The following is a 21537-nucleotide window of genomic DNA, read 5'->3' on the forward strand; positions in this document are numbered from 1 at the left end:
TGTTCGAAAGCACGTCCGAGTGCAAGGAGATCATTAGGCACCACTCAGGCAGGAAGGTAAATGGAGTTTCCGTGCGCCGCTCTGCTTTCGCCAGAAGCGGCTTAGTCTTGCTGGCCTCATGACCCGGAAGCTGCACACCAGATCCCTCGGCCCGTAAATCAAGATGAGTGCCGCAACCCCAGAGTTGTTCACAACTGGACTTAATGGTCTGGGGTCCCTTTACCTTTACCATTTAAGTCTCTTAGGTATTCCCGAGGCTGTAGTGGTACTGCGCTGTAATGATTTCACCTATGTCTAAAGGCTTGAACTCCCCTCAGTAGTTTCCTAGTCTTTTTTTGAAGCAGGTTTGCTGATGCATAGAAATATGGGATCGCTTTTGCTCTGACTGTTTGAAAGAGCGTTTTTAAACACTCTTAAACAAGTGCCCAGGTGATGGCTTACACTGCCCATCTATCATAACAAATAACAAGATGAAAGACAAAAAATCTTTTTTAGTTCCAGTGGCACCTTAAGGATCAACTAAATACAAGGTATGAGTTTTCATGTGTAATATACACTTTGTCAGATACTCAGATTTTATTTATTTCAACTATTAGATGAGTTACTGGTTGTTAGAGGGCCCCGTGCCCAGGTTGCATCAGAAGGGTGTCAAAAGCAGTCAGTTGAATTCTCAAAAGAGTGTAAGAGGGAGGTTGCCAGAATACATTTCCCTAATACGGGGTCATTTTCATTCACGACTCAGGCAACCCCCATTTGCCCCGAGGAAGAGTATTCTGCCTTAAAAGATGCCATAGCATTTTCTTTCAGCGAACTGCAAGCCGTCAAATTAATTCCCTCTTTCCATAATCGTTCCCCATCTTCTAATTGTATATCGGGGTGGCCAACTCCCAAAAGGCTGTGATCTACTTACAGAATTAAAAACTGGCAGTGATCTACCCCCATTTGGGGGGGGTCAAAGTTGTTGACCTTCTTTGGGGAAGGAAAGCCCTGTTATGGGGGGGTATAGGTCAAAGCTCATACCTTGAAAGCTTATATTTAGTTGATCTTTAAGGTGTCACTGGAATTATTCAAAAAGAATTTTTCATCTTTCATCCTGTTATTTATTATGACTATGACAGATCATAGTCATAATATGACAGTGCCTGGCGTGCTCTGGTGCATGGGGTCACGAAGAGTCACACACGACTAAATGACTAAACAACATGACAGATCAACACGGCTATCCACCTGAAACTGGCCATCTATGCTACTCTCCTTTCATTGCTTGTGTCTTCCCCCTGTTGTTGGTACCAGTCCAGGAAGATCAGAGTCCATACCGCCACATATATTAATCTGGGGCAGCGCTTTGGGGGTCTTAAGTGGGGCTGACTTTGTCCCCACGTTGAATCAACAAAGGAGTGCTACCTGCTGTGTAATTCTTGGTGGTGTTTTCAAGACCTGTCCGTTTCCGCAAGGTTCTGATGTTTAAAGGAACCAAGCATACGAAGGACGAAGATAATGAGAGACTGTACAATTTCTATATACAGTGGTACCTTGGTTCTCAAACTGAATCCATTCCGGAAGTCTGTTCCGAAACCAAAGCGTTCCAAAACCCAGGTGCACTTTCCCATAGAGAGGAATGCAAAACGGATTAATCCGTTCCAGACTTTGAAAAACAACCCCTAAAACAGCCATTTCACATGCCATTTCACATCTAATGCAGAGATGGCCCAACTTGGCCCTCCAGATGTTTTGGGACTACAACTCTCAGGGCCCTGCAGGATCTGATTTCTTTCCGCAGGGCGTGTAAGACAGAGTTGTTCCGCCTGGCCTTTGGCTTGGAGCCAATTTGACTCCCTCCCCCTCTTTTTTCTTTTCCCTTTCTCCTCCTGTGATGAGGCTGCATTTTAATATTTTAATGTTTCACTATTTTAATGTTGTATTTTAATCTTGTTTTTAAGTTGTATTCATTCAACTTGTTTTTATTATTGCTTGTTAGCTGCCCTGAGCCCAGCCTTGGCTGGGGAGGGCAGGGTATAAATAAAACTACTACTACTACTACTACTTATTATTATTATTATTATTATTATTATCCCTAGCTAACAGGACCAGTGGTCAGGGATGATGGGAATTGTAGTCCCAAAACATCTGGAGGGCCAAGTTTGGCCATGCCTGATCTAACGAGACTATTGATCCATAAAATGAAAGCAATCATTAATGTTCTGTAGTATAAAAGAAATAAGACAGTATCGTAGATGATAAAAATTAATTTTTTTTTTCTGACCTGAACTAATGATAGTCATTGTTTGGATAGGGTGCTCTGATGCATTTCTGCAGTCACACAATCAATCAATCAATCATAAAACAAAAAAACAAGCCACAGTCACAAAAATGAAAAAGCCACACAAACAAAAACGCAAAAAATAGCAAAAACAAAAGCACCAAATATTGCCTCAGAACATGGCAATCAGAAACGGAAGGATTTAATTAGAATGCGGGGTGGGGGACTTGAATTAGCTGTGTGGGTACAACAGGATGAAAAAAGCCTTAATTACCCAATGGGGGGGGGGCTTAAATTTGCTGCGCAAGGGTAAAACAGGATGAGAAAAACCTTAATTACAATTGTGGGGGACTTAAATTTTCTGCACAACAGTAAAAACAGAAGCTCAGGAACCCGTTCAGCTTCTGGGGCAAAGTTCGAAAACCGGAACTCCCCCTTCCGGGCTTGTAGCCTTCAGGTTCCAAGTTGTTCGGAAACTAAGCTGCTCAAGAACCGAGGCCCCACTGTATATGATCTTTTGACATTGCCATTTCCTCTTTTGGGGACTGACCCGATGCGTTTAATTTCCAGGACTTGTACTGCGTGCGTAGTGACCTGGGGAATCTGCTCAAAGCCCTGGGTCGCTTGGAAGAAGCCAAGGTAGGTGTTCTGTAGAATGAGTTTTAAAACATCAGTCTTTTGAGAATGTGAACGCTTGCGCCAAGTCTTCGATGCTCCGCTGACCTGCGAGACTCCCGAGAAATGGCTGAGAAGCCGAAGGCCTTGAATTCCCCCAGCGTAGTTGTGGGGCCAGATCTGGCAAGCCCCCGTTAATACTTGGTTTTAAGACGTTGAGTCTTGCCGCAGAACGAGACTACCCACTATTGTGATGTGACTCAGGGGCGTCACCATTCTCTGATCTGGAAAGAAACATTCCTTCCAAACTGAGGCTTGCCTGCTGACTTAGCCCGTGGTTCCTGTGAGAAGCAGGCGCTCTTCTAAAGTCCTTTGCGGCTTGTAAGTGGAGAAGAACCTTATCGAATGTTTCCTTCTGAATATGGCATTGAAAAAAAGATGATTCTTTAAACTCCCCCCCCCCGTCTCCACAGTGGAAGAAAGGCTGGCAAATAGTCCTGGTCCTGGTTTGCTTCCTTCGAACAATCTGTCTTTGTCCAAAGGGTCATGTGACGTGGCTGGTTTGCTCGGGAGATGAGCTGATCAAAGAAAAACGTGCGGCCGAGAGTGGGAAGGTGGCTTCTAGCAGTCCGGTTTCCAGCCGAGAATTCGAACCCCAAAATGGCTCTCCGCCAAGGGGGGCTTTCCAACGGGACCCGAAATTGCCTTGTTACAAGCCACCTTAACGCAGCTGCCGGGGCGCGGAGGAACGAGGAGTAGCTCCGGAGGTCCTTCGCTTCCAGCCCCATGCGCGTGCGTTCGAGTGGGGTGCGTCAACAGTGTAGCTTCCGACTGGTTGCCGTTCTGGGCGGGGGGGGGGGGGGGCGAGAAAAGCCGATTTCCAGGAGAATCCGCTCTCGGGTTCTGGGAATGGACAAATTCCAAGCGCAGATTGGGCAGGCAGCCCCATTGTGCCAACTCTGAATAGGGGCATCCAAATGCCTTCTCCAAAGCGCCAGGCGGACAGCTAACTCGAATCGCACGCCACCGCGGCTTCTAGCGTGACTGGTCACCAGCTGAGATACCGCGCCTGCCTTAGGTTGCTGACTTCTTTGTTTCAGAGCTCTGGAGAGACACGCCTAGCTTGAAAGTGTTATTACGTTTTTCGCGAGAACTCCATTAAACCGGGGGGGGGGGGTACATCTATATATATTCTGGACAAACGGCAATGTATTTCTTTGGCCATCAGTGCATTTGCAAGACCAAACCAGCACAATCTTTACCACCTGAATTGAAATTCAATTGTTGCGGGAGTTTCGGAGCCTTTCTTCCAGTTTGCTGTTGCCCCCCATTAACCCCTTTCCCTTCTGCATGCCCCCCTGATACAGACCAACCGCCCCCCCTCCACCCCCCGTGTTAAGACGTACCCAGAGATTTTCAATTGCTTTGTTGGAACTTTTTACTAATGATCTTGTTTTATTTTCTCTCTCGTTTTTGGTTTTCCACCACTGATATTACATTTAGAAGGTTTCAGGTGGGGGAAACCTTTTCCATGCGTAAGGAGAGGGAGCTCGAGGGCTGGATCTAAAGCAGAAACTCTCCTCCTCCTCCTCTTCCAGGAAGGAACGCACCGAAAACTCACATGAGAAATATGGTAACGGGTTTGTAACTGCCACGACAAAAACCATTTGCTCCATGCCTGAATCTTCTGTCTTGTGGCTTCGGAAACTGCTTAAGTATTTTCTGTACGAGCGAGTAACGTTAGAGAGCAATTGATAGTCCTAGCCACGTTTCTTTCCGAGAAATAAACGTAAAAAAGTACCTTAAGATTTAAAAGAGATAATTGGGAAAGGACTTAGTTAAAAGTATCTAACTCTTCCCGGTGGTTCATTTTTTATCCTTTTTCCTTCTTTGTTTGGATTGCAGCGTTCTGCTCTGCCGATGACGCGCTGTGGTCCTGCGGTAGCGCAAGGGCGGCGCAGCGGAAATGCGCACGGCGTGTGATGGGGCCCTTGTGAATGGTGGACTAGACGATTCATCTCCATGTGGGCGGCTCCTCTAGGCCTCTCGGCAAAATTGGGTTGCAATGCATTGAGGTTTCCGGCACAAATTTAAGACTCCCCACCCCCCTGAGTTTCTGCATGGGCCTGTCCGGCAGATGAATCAGTCTGGTTGGCCACTCATAGCACCCAGGGGCGTTGCGGCAAAGCGCGGCAGTTGGCAGCGAGGGCGCGAGCGGCGTGCTGTTAGGGGGCGCCGGCGACTTCTCGCGCTCGCTTTGCAGGGACCGGGACCTTTGTGCAAAGCTGTCATTTGAGGTTGTGAAAGTAACATTCAGGTGTGCGTCCTGCACAGGTGAGTTCAGGGTTGGAGAGCCAAGTTTTTGCTCTTTAAAAAGAGAGACCGTGTCTTTCATGGGGTATTCTGGATCTTCTAATGTAATTTCTACTTACAGTAGTCCCTTGGTTCTCAAACGGAATCTGTTCCAAAACCAAGGATGCTGGCAAGGCTGAACCTTTAGGGAAGTTTTTAACGACCGGTTACCACGGTTCTCAAACTTCATTCGCTCTGGAAGTCAGTTTCAAAAGCGTTCCAAAACCAAGGCGTGCTTTCCCATGGAAAGGAATGCAAAATGGATCTGTCCATTCCAGACTTTTATAAAAACAGCCATTGAACACGAATTCTGCTATCTAACAAGACCATTGATCCATAAAATGAAAGTGATAATGTACTGTACTATACAAGAAATAACAAAAGCACAAAATTAATTGCAAAAACCAAACCGCCAAACTTAATCCATTCCGGAAGCCTGTTGGACTTCCAAAATGTTTGGAAACCAAGGCGCAGCTTCTGATTGGTGCAGGCGCACAAGAAACAATCGCCAACAGCTGCGTCAGACACCTGGCTTCCAAAAAGCTCCAGAAACAGGAACGCTTCCTTCCGGGGTTTTGGCGTTTGGGAACCAAGGTGTTTGAGTAGCAGGGATTTTGTGACTCCCAAAAGGAAACCTGCGCCTGTCCATTAGGGCGGTTCATACTAACTTTTTTTTTTTTTGAAAATGCCTTTTCCAAAGGTATTTTCTTACTACGCTAGGGATTACAGTATATAGCTATATCTGAAATTTCATGCATATCAGTTAATATCTTGACCCAGCTCCACTGAATTGACATTTCAGCCTTCACGATATAGGAAAACGGCTATTTTCATGAAGGAGGGTCCCTCGTGTAGTACCTTTGGAGAAGGCATTTTCAAAAAAAAAGTTTTTTATGAACCGCCCTACTGAACACCTGATGCTTTTCAGTGGAGTAGGGTCAAGATATTAACTGATATGCATGAAATTTCAGAGATAGCTATATAATCCGTAGTGTAGTAAGATAAGATCTCTGCAGCAGACATTTCCCAAAATTTCTTTTTCATAAACTGCCCTATTGTCCATATGAACCTTTCTGTAAAAGAAGAATTAACCCTTCCTTCTGGGTTTTCGGCATTTGAGTAGCAGGGATTTTGTGGCTCCCGAAATGAAACCTCCTCTTGTCCGTGTGAAGAGGATGCCAGTAAAGTTGAGCCTTCCTGTAAAACAGCCTTTCTCAACCTTGGGTCCCCAGATGTTCTTGAACTACAACTCCCATCATCCCTGACCACAGGTCATGCTGGCTAGGAATTATGGGAGTTGTAGTCCAACAACATCTGGGGGCCCAAGGTTGAGAAAGGCTGCTGTAAAGGAAGAATTTGAAGCTTCCTTCCAGGTTTTCGGCGTTTGAGAACCAAGGCCCTGCTGTCATTTTGACAACGAGAATATTTGGGAGAGATTGGCCCCAAGGTCATCTGACCTCAGCCAGGATGCTATCCAAACTGTGTCGCGATCCAAACTGTTGCAATCCAAACGGCGGCGTATTGGAAGCCAATTGCGAGTGTGAAAGCAACTACCCTGGCCTTGGCCAAGGAATTGCTTGCTAGGAAAGAATTGCTATGTATCGAAGGGTCAGCATAACTGACAATGGTGGATTTGCACTCGGGTCCTGGTTTGCGCCGGCGCAGCATCACCCGCCAGCACGCTAGTTTTGGCGCCAGCGAGCGAGCCTCTACCGCAGGATCACTTTTGGCCGGTCAGAGGAGGGATACTAACTGGGACTTTTCTCTTGCTTTTCTTTTGTGCAAATACCCCCTTCCCCCTGTACCTACCTACCTCTCGACCCTCCCAAGGCCTGCTACCTGAAAGCCATCGAGACCCAACCCAACTTTGCTGTGGCGTGGAGTAACCTCGGCTGTGTGTTCAATGCGCAAGGGGAAATCTGGCTGGCGATTCATCACTTTGAGAAGGTAACTGTTACAGGGTTTCTGGGCTCTAGATGGGAAGGCCTGGAAAAATAATGATAGTGATAACAATCCAATATAAGCCCCATTAATTGGGCTAGTAGCGTTCTCTCTTCTTCTGTTAAATAATGTTTTATTAATTTTTCATTAATCACAATCCAATATAAGCCCCATTAATTGGGCTAGTAGCGTTCCCTCTTCTTCTTTTAAAGAATTTATTATTATTTTCATTCATAGCAATCTGATTTAAGCCCTATTAATTGGGCAAGTGGCATTCTCTTTGTAAATTATTTTTTCATTAATAACAATCCCATATAAGCCCCATTAATTGGGTTAGTGGCATTCTCTTTTTAAATCATTTTTTATTAATTTTTTCATTAATAACAATCAAATATAAGCCACATTAATTGGGCTAGTAGCATTCTTGCTGCCGTCGTTGCAGACATAAGAAGTCTTATACCTAGTGAGAAGGCTTCTGGCTTTTTGACAAATGTATTTTCAAACATTTTCTTTAAACTCATAATATATTTTTTCCCAGAAAGCCTTGACCAATGTCACATAATAACAGCTGCATATTAGTATATCGCTGCTTCGCAAGATGTTGCAGGGCTGAATGAAGTGGTTTGTAATAACACTGTCAAAATTGGATGCAATTTATTAATATATACAGTGGTACCTCGTTTTACATACACTTCAGGTTATACACTCCGCTAACCCAGAAATCGTGCTTCAGGTTAAGAATTTTGCTTCAGGATGAGAACAGAAATCGTGCTCTGGCGGCTCAACGGCAGCAGGAGGCCCCATTAGCTAAAGTTCAGGTTAAGAACAATTTCAGGTTAGCAAAGAAGGAAAACTACCCAAGACTTTCTTTTCAATGACGAAAAACTGTAATCTAATTGATATTTGGAGACTTAGACATCCACTGGAGAAACAGTTTACATTTTATTCAGAACCAAATCAGTCAATGTCAAGAATAGATCAAATTTGGGTCTCGAATGAACTAACTCCAAGAATTCGGCAAATTGAAATTCAGCCAAGAGTAATTTCAGACCACAGTCCAATAAAATTGGAGATTAAAGGTTATGAAGAAAGATCATTTAGATGGAGAATTAACGATTACCTCTTGGATGATCAAAAAATCATACAAGAGGCGCAAAAGAAGTTGATAAATGGCTCGCGTGGCAAATTAAGAAAAGAAAGGAACAAAACATAATCAACAAAATTATTGTGGATGGAGAAGAGATTGAGAACCCGAAAGGCATTAGAAAAGGATTCTTGGACTTTTATAATCATTTGTACAGCAACAGAGAAAAGAACAATTTGAAGAGAATAGAAAGATATTTAAAAGAAAAAAAGGTGCAAAAGATCCCGACAGAAAAGAAAGACAGACTGAATGCCCCAATTGAGAATGAGGAAATAATAGAGGTCATAAAAGAATTGAAAAAAGGAAAGGCTCCAGGACCAGATGGATTTACAGCCAGTTATTACAAAGAATTGAGGCACACCCTGACGGTACCACTGAAAGAAGTTATGAATAATATTTTGAAGGAAAAAGATATTCCGGAAACTTGGAAAGAAGCCTTCATCACACTTATTCCCAAGCAAGATTCTGTTTTAACACAAGTTTAGAACTACAGGCCGATCTCATTGTTGAACACAGACTATAAGATTTTTGCTGGAATATTAGCAAAAAGATTAAAAAAGGTATTGAGAGAATTTATTCACGATGATCAAGCAGGGTTTCTTCCAGGCAGGCAGATGAAAGATAATGTGAGAAATATAATAAATGTTTTGGAATATCAGTCTGCTAGGAATGAGAAACAAGCTATACTAATGTTTGTAGATGTGGAGAAGGCATTTGATAATATATCATGGGAATTTATGTTAAAAAAATTAGAATTTATGGAGGTGGGGAACGATTTCTATAATGGAATAAGGGCGATTTATACAGAGCAAAAAATTGATTGCGAATAATGTAATAACAGAAGAAGTGAAGATACGGAAAGGTACAAGACAGGGTTGTCCTCTCTCGCCACTGTTATTCATAATGGTTCTGGAAGTCCTCTTGAGTGCAATTAAACGAAATGAATTAATAAAAGGGGTGACAGTAGGCCAAAACGAATATAAAGTTAACGCCTTTGCTGATGACCTGGTAATAACGATAGAAGATCCTTTAAAGAGTTTAAATGTGGTGTTAGAGGAGATGGAACAATTTGGCAAGGTGGCCGGGTTTATATTAAATAAGAAAAAAACCAAAGTAATGGTTAAGAATATGGACTAGAGTGTAATGCAACGAGAATCAGGGATTGAAGTGGCGAAGAAGGTAAAATATCCGGGGGTATGGTTAACTCCAAGAAATATTGATTTATTTCCAAACAACTATATACCGGTGTGGAACAGAATAAAAAAAGTTTTGTAAGTTTGGGGAAGGATGAAACTTTCTTTTTGGGGTAGAATCTCAACAATCAAAATGAGTGTGCTTCCAAAGATGTTATTTTTGTTCCAAATGATTCCTATAATTAGGGGGGGGGGACTTTCAAAGAGTGGCAGAAAGTAATTTCAAGATATATCTGGCAGGGCAAAAAGCCAAGAATACAATTTAAGTTATTGACAGATGCAAAGGAAAGAGGAGGCTTTGCCCTGCCAGATTTGAAATTATATTATGAAGCGTCTTGTCTCTGCTGGTTAAGGGAATGGATAAAATTAAAAAACAATAAACTGTTAGATTTAGAAGGATTTGATAATAGATTTGGATGGCACGCGTATTTATGGTTGGAGAAGAAGAAAAGTCACAAGGGCTTTGAGAATCACATTTTCAGGAGCTCCATAATAGAAATATGGGATAGGTATAAAAATATATTAGAACCCAAAGTTCCACACTGGTTGTCTCCATTAGAGGTTATGAGTGTAAAGAAAATCAATATGAGAGGGAATTGGATCACTTACGGAGAGCTAATAATTAAAGGGGGGGAAATGGAAAATGAAGCCATATGAACAAGTAAAAGAACATGTGTTTGATTGGTTGCATTATTTTCAGGTAAATGAAATGTTTAAAAAGGATTTAAAAGAGAGTGGATATACGGAAAAAGAATCGAAATTTCAAATAGAGATAATAAACAATGATTATAAGATATTGTCAAAAATGTATAAAATGTTGTTGGATTGGCAAACGATGGACGAGGAGGTAAAGTCGGTTATGATACATTGGGCCAGAGACTTTGGTTATAATATACAATTGGCTGACTGGGAAAAAGTATGGAATGAAAATATGAAATTTATTGCATGTAGGGCGTTATGGAAAATATTATGAAAATGGTATATAGATGGTATATAATACCGGTTAAGTTAGCAAAAATGTTCAAAACATGTAATAAGTGTTGGAAATGTAAAGAAAAAGAAGGATCTTTTTTCCATATGTGGTGGGAATGTAAGAAGGTAAAGGGTTTCTGGGAAATGATATATAATGAGTTGAAGAAGATGCTTAAATACACATTTGTAAAGAAACCAGAAGCCTTTTTGTTAGGAATAACTGGAAGAGAGATAAATAGAAAGGATTACAAACTTTTCCAATACGCAGTAACAGCGGCAAGAATATTAATGGCCCAAAAATGGAAACAAGAGGAGCTACCGACCCTTGAAGAGTGGAGAATGAAATTTATGGACTATGCAGAACTGGATAAACTGACTGGGAAGATTAGATATCAACGGGATCACAAGTTCATCGAGGACTGGGGAAAGTTTACAGATTATCTGAAAAGCATATGTGACGAACAGACACCGCTAGTGGGATTTAAAGAGGCTTTGTGAAAGTTAAAGATGTATTATAAAAAAGAAATAGAACTGAAAGGATAATATTAAATGGCAATATAAATTTAGAGAATGCATAAAAATAGAAAATATGGATGATTGGTGGAAAAGCTGGTGGAAGTCCAAAAAGTTGAAATTTGTGAATACTGTTTGGGATGGCGAATTTGTAAAAGGAAAATTTAAAAAAAAAAATTTTTTTTTTAAAAAGAACAATTTCAGGTTAAGAACAGACCTCCGGAACGAATTAAGTACTTAACCCAAGTTACCACTGTATAATATTTTTTTAGTTTTCACAAAAAACCAAATCATTACATTAAATAATTTTTTTTTAAAAACAACTATACACAATCAGTGTTAATCCCACATTATGGGATTATTTGACTTGCCTACCCTGGTTCCTTTGTATTATTATCATCATTCATTATCATCACTGGAGAGCCAGTGTGGTGTAGTGGTTAAGAGCGGTAGACTCATAATCTGGGGAACCGGGTTCGCGTCTCCGCTCCTCCACATGCAGCTGCTGGGTGACCTTGGGCCAGTCACACTTCTCTGAAGTCTCTCAGCCCCACTCGCCTCACAGAGTGTTTGTTGTGGGGGAGGAAGGGAAAGGAGAATGTTAGCCGCTTTGAGATTCCTTAAAGTGAGTGAAAGGCGGGATATCAAATCCAAACTCTTCTTCTTCTTCAATAAAATCATCATCACTAATTTAAGGTTATCAGATTTTTTTTCAATGAGTCCGGGGATACTTTTCAACTTCAATGGATTTTGTATGGGGACTGATTTGTAAATCCGGGGACTGTCCTTACTTTAAATTTAACCATTACAGGTGGGTTTTTAAAAAAAATTAATCCTGCTAATGTATTAACCTGTGTGCACTGCTTTTGTCAATGTGCTATAAACGTTTCCCATTCTTTTTTATATTAAAATTGGAGGCATTTTTTTCAGCTGCAATGGGCCTCCGGTGTCCTGTTAGTACCATTAGTTGGTACCATTTCTCGTACAGTTGATATTCCTTGCATAGATAGATAGATTAGATAGATGATAGGTAGTTAGATTAGATTAGATTAGATTAGATTAGATTAGATTAGATAGATAGATTAGGTAGGTAGGTAGGTAGATTAGATAGATACGTAAGAAAGGTTGGTAGATGGATAGATAGATTAGTTTGATTGATTGATTGATTGATTGATTAGGTAGGTAGGTAGATTCAGGCATGGTCAAACCTGGCCCTCCAGCTGTTTTGGGACTACAACTCCCATTGTCCCTGACCACTGGTCCTGTTAGGTAGGGATGATGGGGGTTGGAGGGCCAAGTTGGGCCACACCTGGATTAGATGGTAGGTAGGTAGGTAGATAGATTTGATAGATAGGGTAGGTAGATAGATAGATAAGATAGGTAGGCAAGTAGATAGATAATAAGATAAAGTCGGTAGATAGATAAGGTAGGAAGGTAGGTAGGAGGCAGCCTAGGTCAAAGTTGACCCACTTATTTAAAAGTAACCATGCTGTTATACAGTGGTACCTCTGGATGCGAACGGGATCCGTTCCGGGGACCCGTTCGCATCCTGAAGCAAACATGCTCGGGTCACAATTTGCTGCTTCCGTGGATGCGTGTGGCATCATTTTGAGTGTCTGCACGTGCGCAAGCTGCAAAACCCGGAAGTAACGCGCTCTGTTACTTCTAGGTCGCCACGGAGCACAACCCGAAAATGCTTAACCCGAAGCTACTTCAACCTGAGGTATGACTGTATTAGTAACAAAAATCTATTATCTTAAATATTTTCAGGCGGTGACCCTGGACCCCAACTTCCTGGATGCTTACATTAATCTGGGGAACGTCTTGAAGGAGGCGCGTATATTTGACAGGTAAGCAAATAGGCATAGAGCTTATATTCTCTTTTTTATATAAATGGTTTTTATTGGTTTTGCGTATAATCACATTACGTTTTATATTCTCAGTTTAGTGGTTGCACCCATACCCAAACTAACTCCCATTGTTGCCTAGAGGGTTGATTTTATTTAAAGCAAATTGATTTAAATCCCAAATCCATAAGACTTCATTTAATTCCCTTTTTTACAGGAAGGTTCAGCCTTGCTGGCATCCTCTTAATACTGACAATCGGAGGCAGGTTTCCTTTTTGGAATCCTAACTTCAGAGTCTTTTCTACGGTTATATAAAAAATGATTTGGTTCTGCTATATACAGCCCGATTGTGACGAAATGATGGTGAACTTTAATAAGTGAACACTTTTTATTTGAACAACTTTTCTGCTGTACTTGATTGGAAGGAGAAAAGAAACATTTCCTTCATAACAATTTAAGCAATTTATTTCACTAAAACAGTAACATGGTAGCATATGTATCCATGTTGCTTAGCTGATGTGCTGAAACATTTTTTCCCAAGAAAAACTTGGACTGAGTTTTCGCACACATGAAAAACTTAAAACAAATAATTCTTTCCTGAATTATTTATTTATTTCTACCCCGCTCTCACTGGCCAGGGCCGGGCTCAGGGCGGCTAACACCAAATATAAATTACAATAAAATATAATAGAAAAAAACCCCAGTTAATTAAAATACGGCTTAAAATACAGCTTAAAATGCAGCCTCATTTTAGTAGTAGCCCATAAATCAAGACTATAAAGGGAGGAAACATCAGCTATTCACCTAAGCGAGCTATCCATGCTGGTCCTACATGGGCCAGCAAAAAAGCCACGGGGAAATTTATATACCAAATCCCATATAGGGTGTCAGAGTGAGTCTAAGCATAGAGCGAGTTAAAATAATCAAGCCTGGAGGTGACCATTGCATGGATCACTGGCCAGATCAGGGCGAGAAAGGTAAGGAACCAATTCCTTAATACGGCGGAGGTGGAAAAATGCCACCTTTGCTGTGGCTGCAACCTGTGCCTCCATGGAAAGAGAGGCATTGAAGTTTACACCCAAGCTCTTGACAGAAGGCTCTGGCACTAATTGCGCCCCCACAAGAGATGGGAGTTGGCCCCCCAACCCCATGTTGTCCTGACCCAGCCAGAGGACCTCTGTCTTCGAAGGATTTAACTTCAACTGGCTCCCACGTAGCCACCCAGCCACGGCTTCCAAGCATCTGGTCAGTGTGTCTGGGGCCAAGTCAGGGTGGCCGTCCATTGACAGATAAAGTTGGGTGTCATCAGCATATTGACGACAACTCAGCCCAAAACTCCGGACAATCTGGGCAAGGGGGCGCATAAAGATATTGAAAAGCATCGGGGAAAGGATTGTGCCCTGCGGCACTCCACACAACAAGGAGTGCCGCAGCGACAACTCCCTCCCTAGCGCCACTCTCTGTCCCCGACCTGAGATAAAGGAGCACAGCCATTGTCTGACTGTGCCCTGAATCCCCACATTGGCAAGGCGGTGGTCCAAAAGTTTGTGATCGACCATGTCGAAGGCTGCTAACAAATCTAAAAGAATCAGCAGTCCTGGCCCGCCTCGATCCTCTTAATCGTCCTCCCAAAGCATTTTATTTTTAAAAAAACAGATTTTTATCCACCCTGGTGACAATGAAACTGAACTAGTCCTTGATCTCATTTCAGAGCCGTTGCAGCATACCTACGGGCCCTGAGCCTGAGTCCCAACCACGCTGTTGTCCACGGCAACCTGGCATGTGTGTATTACGAACAGGGGCTGATCGATCTGGCAATCGATACCTACAAGAGGGCCATTGAGCTCCAGCCCCACTTCCCCGACGCCTACTGCAACCTGGCCAATGCACTGAAAGAGAAAGGCAGCGTAAGAAACTGGTCCCTTTTGCCTTGGGGTGGGGGGAACATCTATATAAAAGATGTTTTATAGATGGTACTTAACACCTGCCAAAATAGCTAAAATGTATAAAACAAAACAAACAAAAAACCTGTGCTGGAGGTGCAGTAAAGCAGAAGGGACACTTATACATGTCTGGTGCGCCTGTGAAAAAAAATACAGAAGCTTTCCTATTAGGCAGTGGTGTCCAAACTTTTTTCAAAGAGGGCCATATTTGATGAAGTGAAGGGCCATAAGGGCCGACCAAAGTTGTTGACTTTTTTTAAGGATTGAAGTTGTTGAGCTCTTTTCTTAGGGTTTAAATTGTTGAACTTTTTTTAGGATTGAAGTTGTTTAGCTTTTTCTTAGGCTTTTACCCCATGCTGAATTGGCCAGATTAACAGAGACAATTAGGGCACAACCCAGACAAGAATTCCAAAAAGGAATGGGGAAAATGCAGGGAATATTTTACCAAACAGTGCCCCAAAGTATACACTTGGACTTGTTTCAATTAATTTCTACAGGAGACTGTGGTTTAAGTCATAATTAGGAAAAATTGTAATAATCCCATACAAAATGAATTTTAACAGGGAGAAATGTAAAGTATTGCACTTGGGCAAAAAAAATGAGAGGCACAAATACAAGATGGGTGACACCTGGCTTGAGAGCAGTACATGTGAAAAGGATCTAGGAGTCTTGGTTGACCACAAACTTGACATGAGCCAACAGTGTGACGCGGCAGCTAAAAAGCCAATGCAATTCTGGGCTGCATCAATAGGAGTATAGCATCTAGATCAAGGGAAGTAATAGTGCCACTGTATTCTGCTCTGGTCAGACCTCACCTGGAGTACTGTGTCCAGTTCTGGGCACCACAGTTCAAGAAGGACACTGACAAACTGGAATGTGTCCAGAGGAGAGCAACCAAAATGGTCAAAGGCCTGGAAACGATGCCTTATGAGGAATGGCTAAGGGAGCTGGGCATGTTTAGCCTGGAGAAGAGGAGGTTAAGGGGTGATATGATAGCCATGTTCAAATATATAAAAGGATGTCACATAGAGGAGGGAGAAAGGTTGTTTTCTGCTGCTCCCGAGAAGCGGACACGGAGCAATGGATCCAAACTACAAGAAAGAAGATTCCACCTAAACATTAGGAAGAACTTCCTGACAGTAAGAGCTGTTCGACAGTGGAATTTGCTGCCAAGGAGTGTGGTGGAGTCTCCTACTTTGGAGGTCTTTAAGCAGAGGCTTGACAACCATATGTCAGGAGTGCTCTGATGGTGTTTCCTGCTTGGCAGGGGGTTGGACTCGATGGCCCTTGTGGTCTCTTCCAACTCTATGATTCTATTCTATTCTATTCTATTCTATTCTATTCTATTCTATTCTATTCAAAAGAAATAGTATACAAGAAGTAAATAAGGCGGCCATTTAACAGAATAAAGTCTTTTATTTTTATGTTATGTTTTCTTTGTCTAAGGGGATAGGAGTTTAATTTTGATAATTAGTCAATGGTGGTTGGTCTGTTTGTATGTATGAGTTGTTGTGGACTATGTTATAAATAAAATAAAAATAAAAAAAAGAAAATGAAACCGGTCCCTTTTGCTTTCTGTATGTCAGAAGGTTTGCTGAAAAAAGCCTTCTGGATGATGGTGACCTCGAAATTGGGCTTTTGGGGGGGGGTTGGGGTACAGAACCTAAAAGAAGTCCTCTTTTATTTTTTTCCTTTGTCACGTTCATGTCAAATCATATCGTCACATACAACTTTGCTCATACCAAGCGTCAACTCCCCGCCCTCCCCCGCTCCCACTCCCTGGCTTTCTTAAGCAGTCACTATCCTCTTAGCATTTCTATATCACCCTTTAAAAATTGTCCAGTAGCACCTGATGATGATGATGATGATAACAACAACAACAACAAAACAACAATAACAACAACAACAACAACAAGAATAATAATAATAATAATAATAATAATAATAATAATAATAATAATATAATTTATACCTCGCCCATCTGGCTGGGTTTCCCCAGCCACTCTTGGCGACAAAATATTAAAATAAAATAGTCCGTCAAACATTAAAAGCTTCCCTAAACAGGGCATGCTAAACTTGGCTTCTTCTTGGTATAATTTTTTGTGTGCAAGTCCATTTCTTCAGATACAAAAGCTTCTACCAAGACCAAACTGAGTTGATCTGTAATGTGCTACTGGACAGTTTATATATTTTTTTATATATTTCAACTGCGTTAGACCACCACAGCTGCCTACCTGAACATATATCGCCCTATTTACCTTCTTACTCTACTTAAAACAATTTACTTTAGCATTTGTAAATCACTTTCAAAAATTAACATGACAAAATATTTTAAATCAAACCAGCAAACATTCTCAGATGTTCTTTCACATCTTTTATAAATTTACTCCAGTCCTTTTCAAACAGTTTGCCGCGCCGATTTCAGATTTTCACTGCCAGCTTTGCCAGTTCTGCATATTCAATTGTTTTTGTCTGCCATTCTTCCAAAGTTGGAAGTTCCTGCCGCTTGCATTTCTGGGCTAAAAATGTCCTTACAGCTATGGTAGCATACATAAGTCTACTTTTGGAATTTCTTCTCCCACAATACCCAATAGAATAGCCTTTGTTTTTTTAATAACAGTATATTTAAAGATCTTTTTCAATTCTTTGTAAATCATATCCTAGTAGACTTTGACTTTAGTGCACATCCACCACCTATGGATGAAATTCCCTTCCTTCTCCTTGCATTTCTAAAAAAAATCCTTCCAGTAGCACCTTAAAGACCAACTAAGTTAGTTCTTGGTATGAGCTTTCGTGTGCATGCACACTTCTTCAGATACCTTTTCTTGGTGAGATTGATGGACTTCCATTTCATGCGGCTCAATGTGGTGCCTTCCATAGTTCCAGTTACAGATAGGTAGCCGTGTTGGTCTGCCATAGTCAAAATAAAAAAAATCCTTCCAGTAGCACCTTAAAGACCAACTAAGTTAGTTCTTGGTATGAGCTTTCGTGTGCATGCACACTTCTTCAGATACCAAGAATACCAGAATACAAGAATACCAAGGTATCTGAAGAAGTGTGCATGCACACGAAAGCTCATACCAAGAACTAACTTAGTTGGTCTTTAAGGTGCTACTGGAAGGAATTTTTTTATTTTGACTATGGCAGACCAACACGGCTACCTATCTGTAACTTGCATTTCTAGCGTGCCTTATCTTGAGTTATATATATTTTAGCAAGTTTAGTCGGCGTCAAATACCACCAAACATCACCTGCATTAAATTTTTAGTTAGTGCTGTACATGCAATAAATTGTTTTTGTCCATAATCTTTCCCACTTATCTAATTCAGTGTTATGACCAAAATCTTGAGCCCATTTAATCATAACCGACTTAACTTCTTCATGCTTTGTATGCCATTCTTATACGTTTTTGGCAATGATTTTCTTTTAATATCTAGCAACTCTCTCTTAATTTTGATTTAGTATGACCAAAACCATTTCCCTTACTGTCTTCCTTAAATACATCTTGCAAAAGACTGTAAGTGTGCGGGAAAGAGAGTTTGAATCGGATTAGTCTGATCTTGTATTTATGTTCCCCTAAACCAAGCATGTCCAAAGTCCACTTTGGGGGCCTTCCACCCATCTCTCCTAGATCTCAAAATGCATTGGTTTTGTCATATTTCCTGCTATCCTGCCAAAGAATTTAAATTTTCCCAATGTTCTTTTAGACCAGGCATGTCCAAAGTCCAGTTCAGGGGCCTAATCTGGCCCTCTGGCCGATTTAATCTGGCCCTCGTGGCAGTTTATTTACTAGGGCAAAACTTCCCCCCAAAAAGCTCAAGAACTTTAACCCTAAAAAAAGGTCAGCACCTCTGGGGTCAAATCTTTAAAAAAGGCTCAACAATTGTGGGGTTTCACTGTTAATATGCTTCTTCTTAATTGCATTTCACTATTAATATACTTCTTAATTGTATTTCAGTTCCACAATGACTTTGATAAAATACATCTTTTGTGACGTGCAGAAGGCTTGAGATACCTATGAGGTGCAACAGTTACCATATAGCTTCTATTCAATATAAAAAACAGCAACAATTGGTTGTTGACAAAGGACAGCTGGCATATATATATAAAAGATATTAACTGATATGCATGACATTCCAGATATAGCTATATAATCTACTGTTGGTAAGAGAAGAACTTTGGAGCAGGCATTTTCAAAAAGAGAGTTTTTTATGAACCGCCCTAATACCAAGTTACCTTCAGGAGCTGAGGGCCATATCAAACCTCAATCCGGCCATCCCACCAGAAAGCAGCCTTTTGGGCTCCTGTGAAAGACATACTAATATTCGTGTAAAAACTCTGTTTTGTGTTTCGAAGGTTGCCGAAGCCGAGGAATGCTACAATACAGCTCTCCGTTTATGTCCGACTCACGCGGATTCTCTTAATAACCTGGCGAACATCAAGCGAGAACAAGGGAATATCGAGGAGGCTGTCCGCCTCTACCGGAAAGCTCTTGAGGTACGTGCATGGAGAATTACAACAATTAAATTGACATATAAGGGTTAGGCATGCGTACCCTGGACTCCTAGTCTGGGTCTTTTTAAAAATCGCCGATCAAATTTTTCTTGATCAATAACGGAAATAATGGTGAAGAACTGAAAGTGAAGTAACATTTTGAGGCTCGACAAAGCATGGTCCGATAAGTCCCTTTTGGAAGGAAGAGGGTCTGTCCCTCTTTTTATATTCCTGGGCCTCCTGGAATGACCAAAAATCTGCTTTTTCATCAGAAGAACAAAGCAAGGTGTTAAGGAACGGTACAGAAATTGAAATAAACGCTGGGCACATGCTGTTCTCTGTGTCGGCTGAGCTTGATCCCCTGACAGTCTTATTTTCTAACAGTATTTCCTATGCGTACGAAAAAGGCAGTTCATAGGCCCATTATTATTATTATTATTATTATTATTATTATTATTATTATTACCACAAGTCATTCCAAATGGTGATTTATTTTGTAGCCAGCCCCTGCCACATTTGAGCATCAAAGAGGGGCTCTTTAAAATACGGCATTGGTCATTTGACAGTCTGATCTCTCAACAGTATTTCCTATGCATGCTAAAAAGGCAGTCCATAGGTTCCTCCTCCTCCTCCTTAATTTTTGTAAGTCAATCCAAATGAGGATTTATTTCATGCCCACAACCTTTGAGCCTCAAAGAGCGGCCTCCGTCTCTTTAGAATGCTTCTCAGGGAAACTAAGAGTGAGCTTCTTCCCCGCAGGTCTTCCCGGAGTTTGCAGCTGCGCATTCAAATTTAGCCAGTGTTTTGCAACAGCAGGGGAAACTCCAGGAGGCCCTCATGCACTACAAGGAGGCCATCAGGTGAGCTTCCAAAGCCATGGGGAAAATAGATTGAAAGAGCTCCTCCTTACTGTATTTTAATCTTTTGCTGGAAGCCGCCCAGAGTGGCTGGGTATAAATAATAAATTATTGTTGCTGTTGTTAATAATTATTATTACTCCTCATGCGCTGGTCTGGTGCCTGTGGGAAAGCTCTCCTCTTGTGGATAAAGCACTTTCTCTTTTTCTTTTAGGGTTTTTTATTTTCAGTTTTTTTATTTTAACATTTTATTTCCATACACTCCAAACATTTTCAATATATACAATACTGGGATTATACAAACCCCTTGGACTCTCCCCCACCCCCACCCCCCGTTTCCATATTTTGCCATCTTTTCTTGCATGTAATTACAATGATCCGTTCTATTCCATTTCCTTATTTGCTACTTTGGCTTCATCAATGTTATATCAATCCTGCCTGCGGAAAACCATCTAATTCGATTTTAATTTGATCCTGACTTGTTTTTAGGAGGTAATTTAATTATTGTTTGATTTTATACTAATGTTATATATTTGATGTTAGCTGCCCTAAGACCTGTTTCGGCCAGGGAGGGCGGGATACAATTATTATTATTATTATTATTATTATTATTATTATTATTATTATTATTTCTAAATATGTATCTTTAAGGTATTCAATAAATTTTTCCCATTCTTGTTTAATTTTTTTATATATATAAATAGTTTTTATTAAGTTTTAGCATTTTATATTCAACACAAACATCATTCTTGCAGACAGCATAGATGAATCCCAATCTCCCCCAGCTTCCCTCTTCTGTTTTTTTAAATATTTGCTTCTCCTGCCCATCTCATTCTCTCTTAATTTTGCCATCTTTGAACTAACGATGGTTATATCCTTAAGGTTTTTGCACCATGCTTTTTCACATTTCATCTTCATTATTTCCCCCATTTTGTCCTTTGTCCCTTGATGTCTGATCTTCATGGTCATTTTGATAATCCACTCTTTTTTTTGTTGGGACCTTCTCTTCCTTCCACATCCGGGCTAAGAACATTCTGGCATAAACAGAATACACTGTCTTTTTAGGTCTCTTGGTATTTCTTCACCCGTTAAACCTATTAGAAAGGCTTCTGGTTTTTACACAAATGTTCTCCCCCCCCCCCCAGTTAATTATACAGTGGTACCTTGGTTCTCAAACTGAATGTGTTCCAAAACCAAGGTGCACTTTCCCATAGAACGTCATGCAAAACGGATTAATCCGTACCAGACTTTGAAAAATAATCCCTAAAACAGCCATTTAACATGAATTTTACTATCTAACGAGACCACTGATCCCTAAAACGAAAGCAGTCATCCATGTACTGTACTCTAAAATAAATGCAACAGTCCTGTAAATGATAAAAATGAAAATTATTTTTTTTCCTCAC

At 41.0% G+C, this 21537-nt stretch overlaps 1 protein-coding gene across 2 annotated transcripts in view; it reads left to right on the forward strand.

The window, feature by feature from the left end:
- Window positions 1-21537, forward strand: part of LOC310698757 (UDP-N-acetylglucosamine--peptide N-acetylglucosaminyltransferase 110 kDa subunit) — a 77918-nt gene that overhangs the window by 20495 nt on the left and 35886 nt on the right. For both annotated transcript variants that reach the window (XM_083486302.1, XM_083486301.1), the window contains exons 4-9: window positions 2831-2899; window positions 7058-7174; window positions 12761-12840; window positions 14549-14744; window positions 19137-19277; window positions 20034-20134. In XM_083486302.1, the coding sequence (XP_083342428.1) occupies window positions 2831-2899; window positions 7058-7174; window positions 12761-12840; window positions 14549-14744; window positions 19137-19277; window positions 20034-20134 (704 nt within the window). The remainder of the gene's footprint in view (window positions 1-2830; window positions 2900-7057; window positions 7175-12760; window positions 12841-14548; window positions 14745-19136; window positions 19278-20033; window positions 20135-21537) is intronic.

This window comes from Podarcis liolepis (assembly GCF_965112155.1).
Source record: "Podarcis liolepis genome assembly, chromosome: Z".
Lineage (NCBI taxonomy): Eukaryota > Metazoa > Chordata > Lepidosauria > Squamata > Lacertidae > Podarcis > Podarcis liolepis.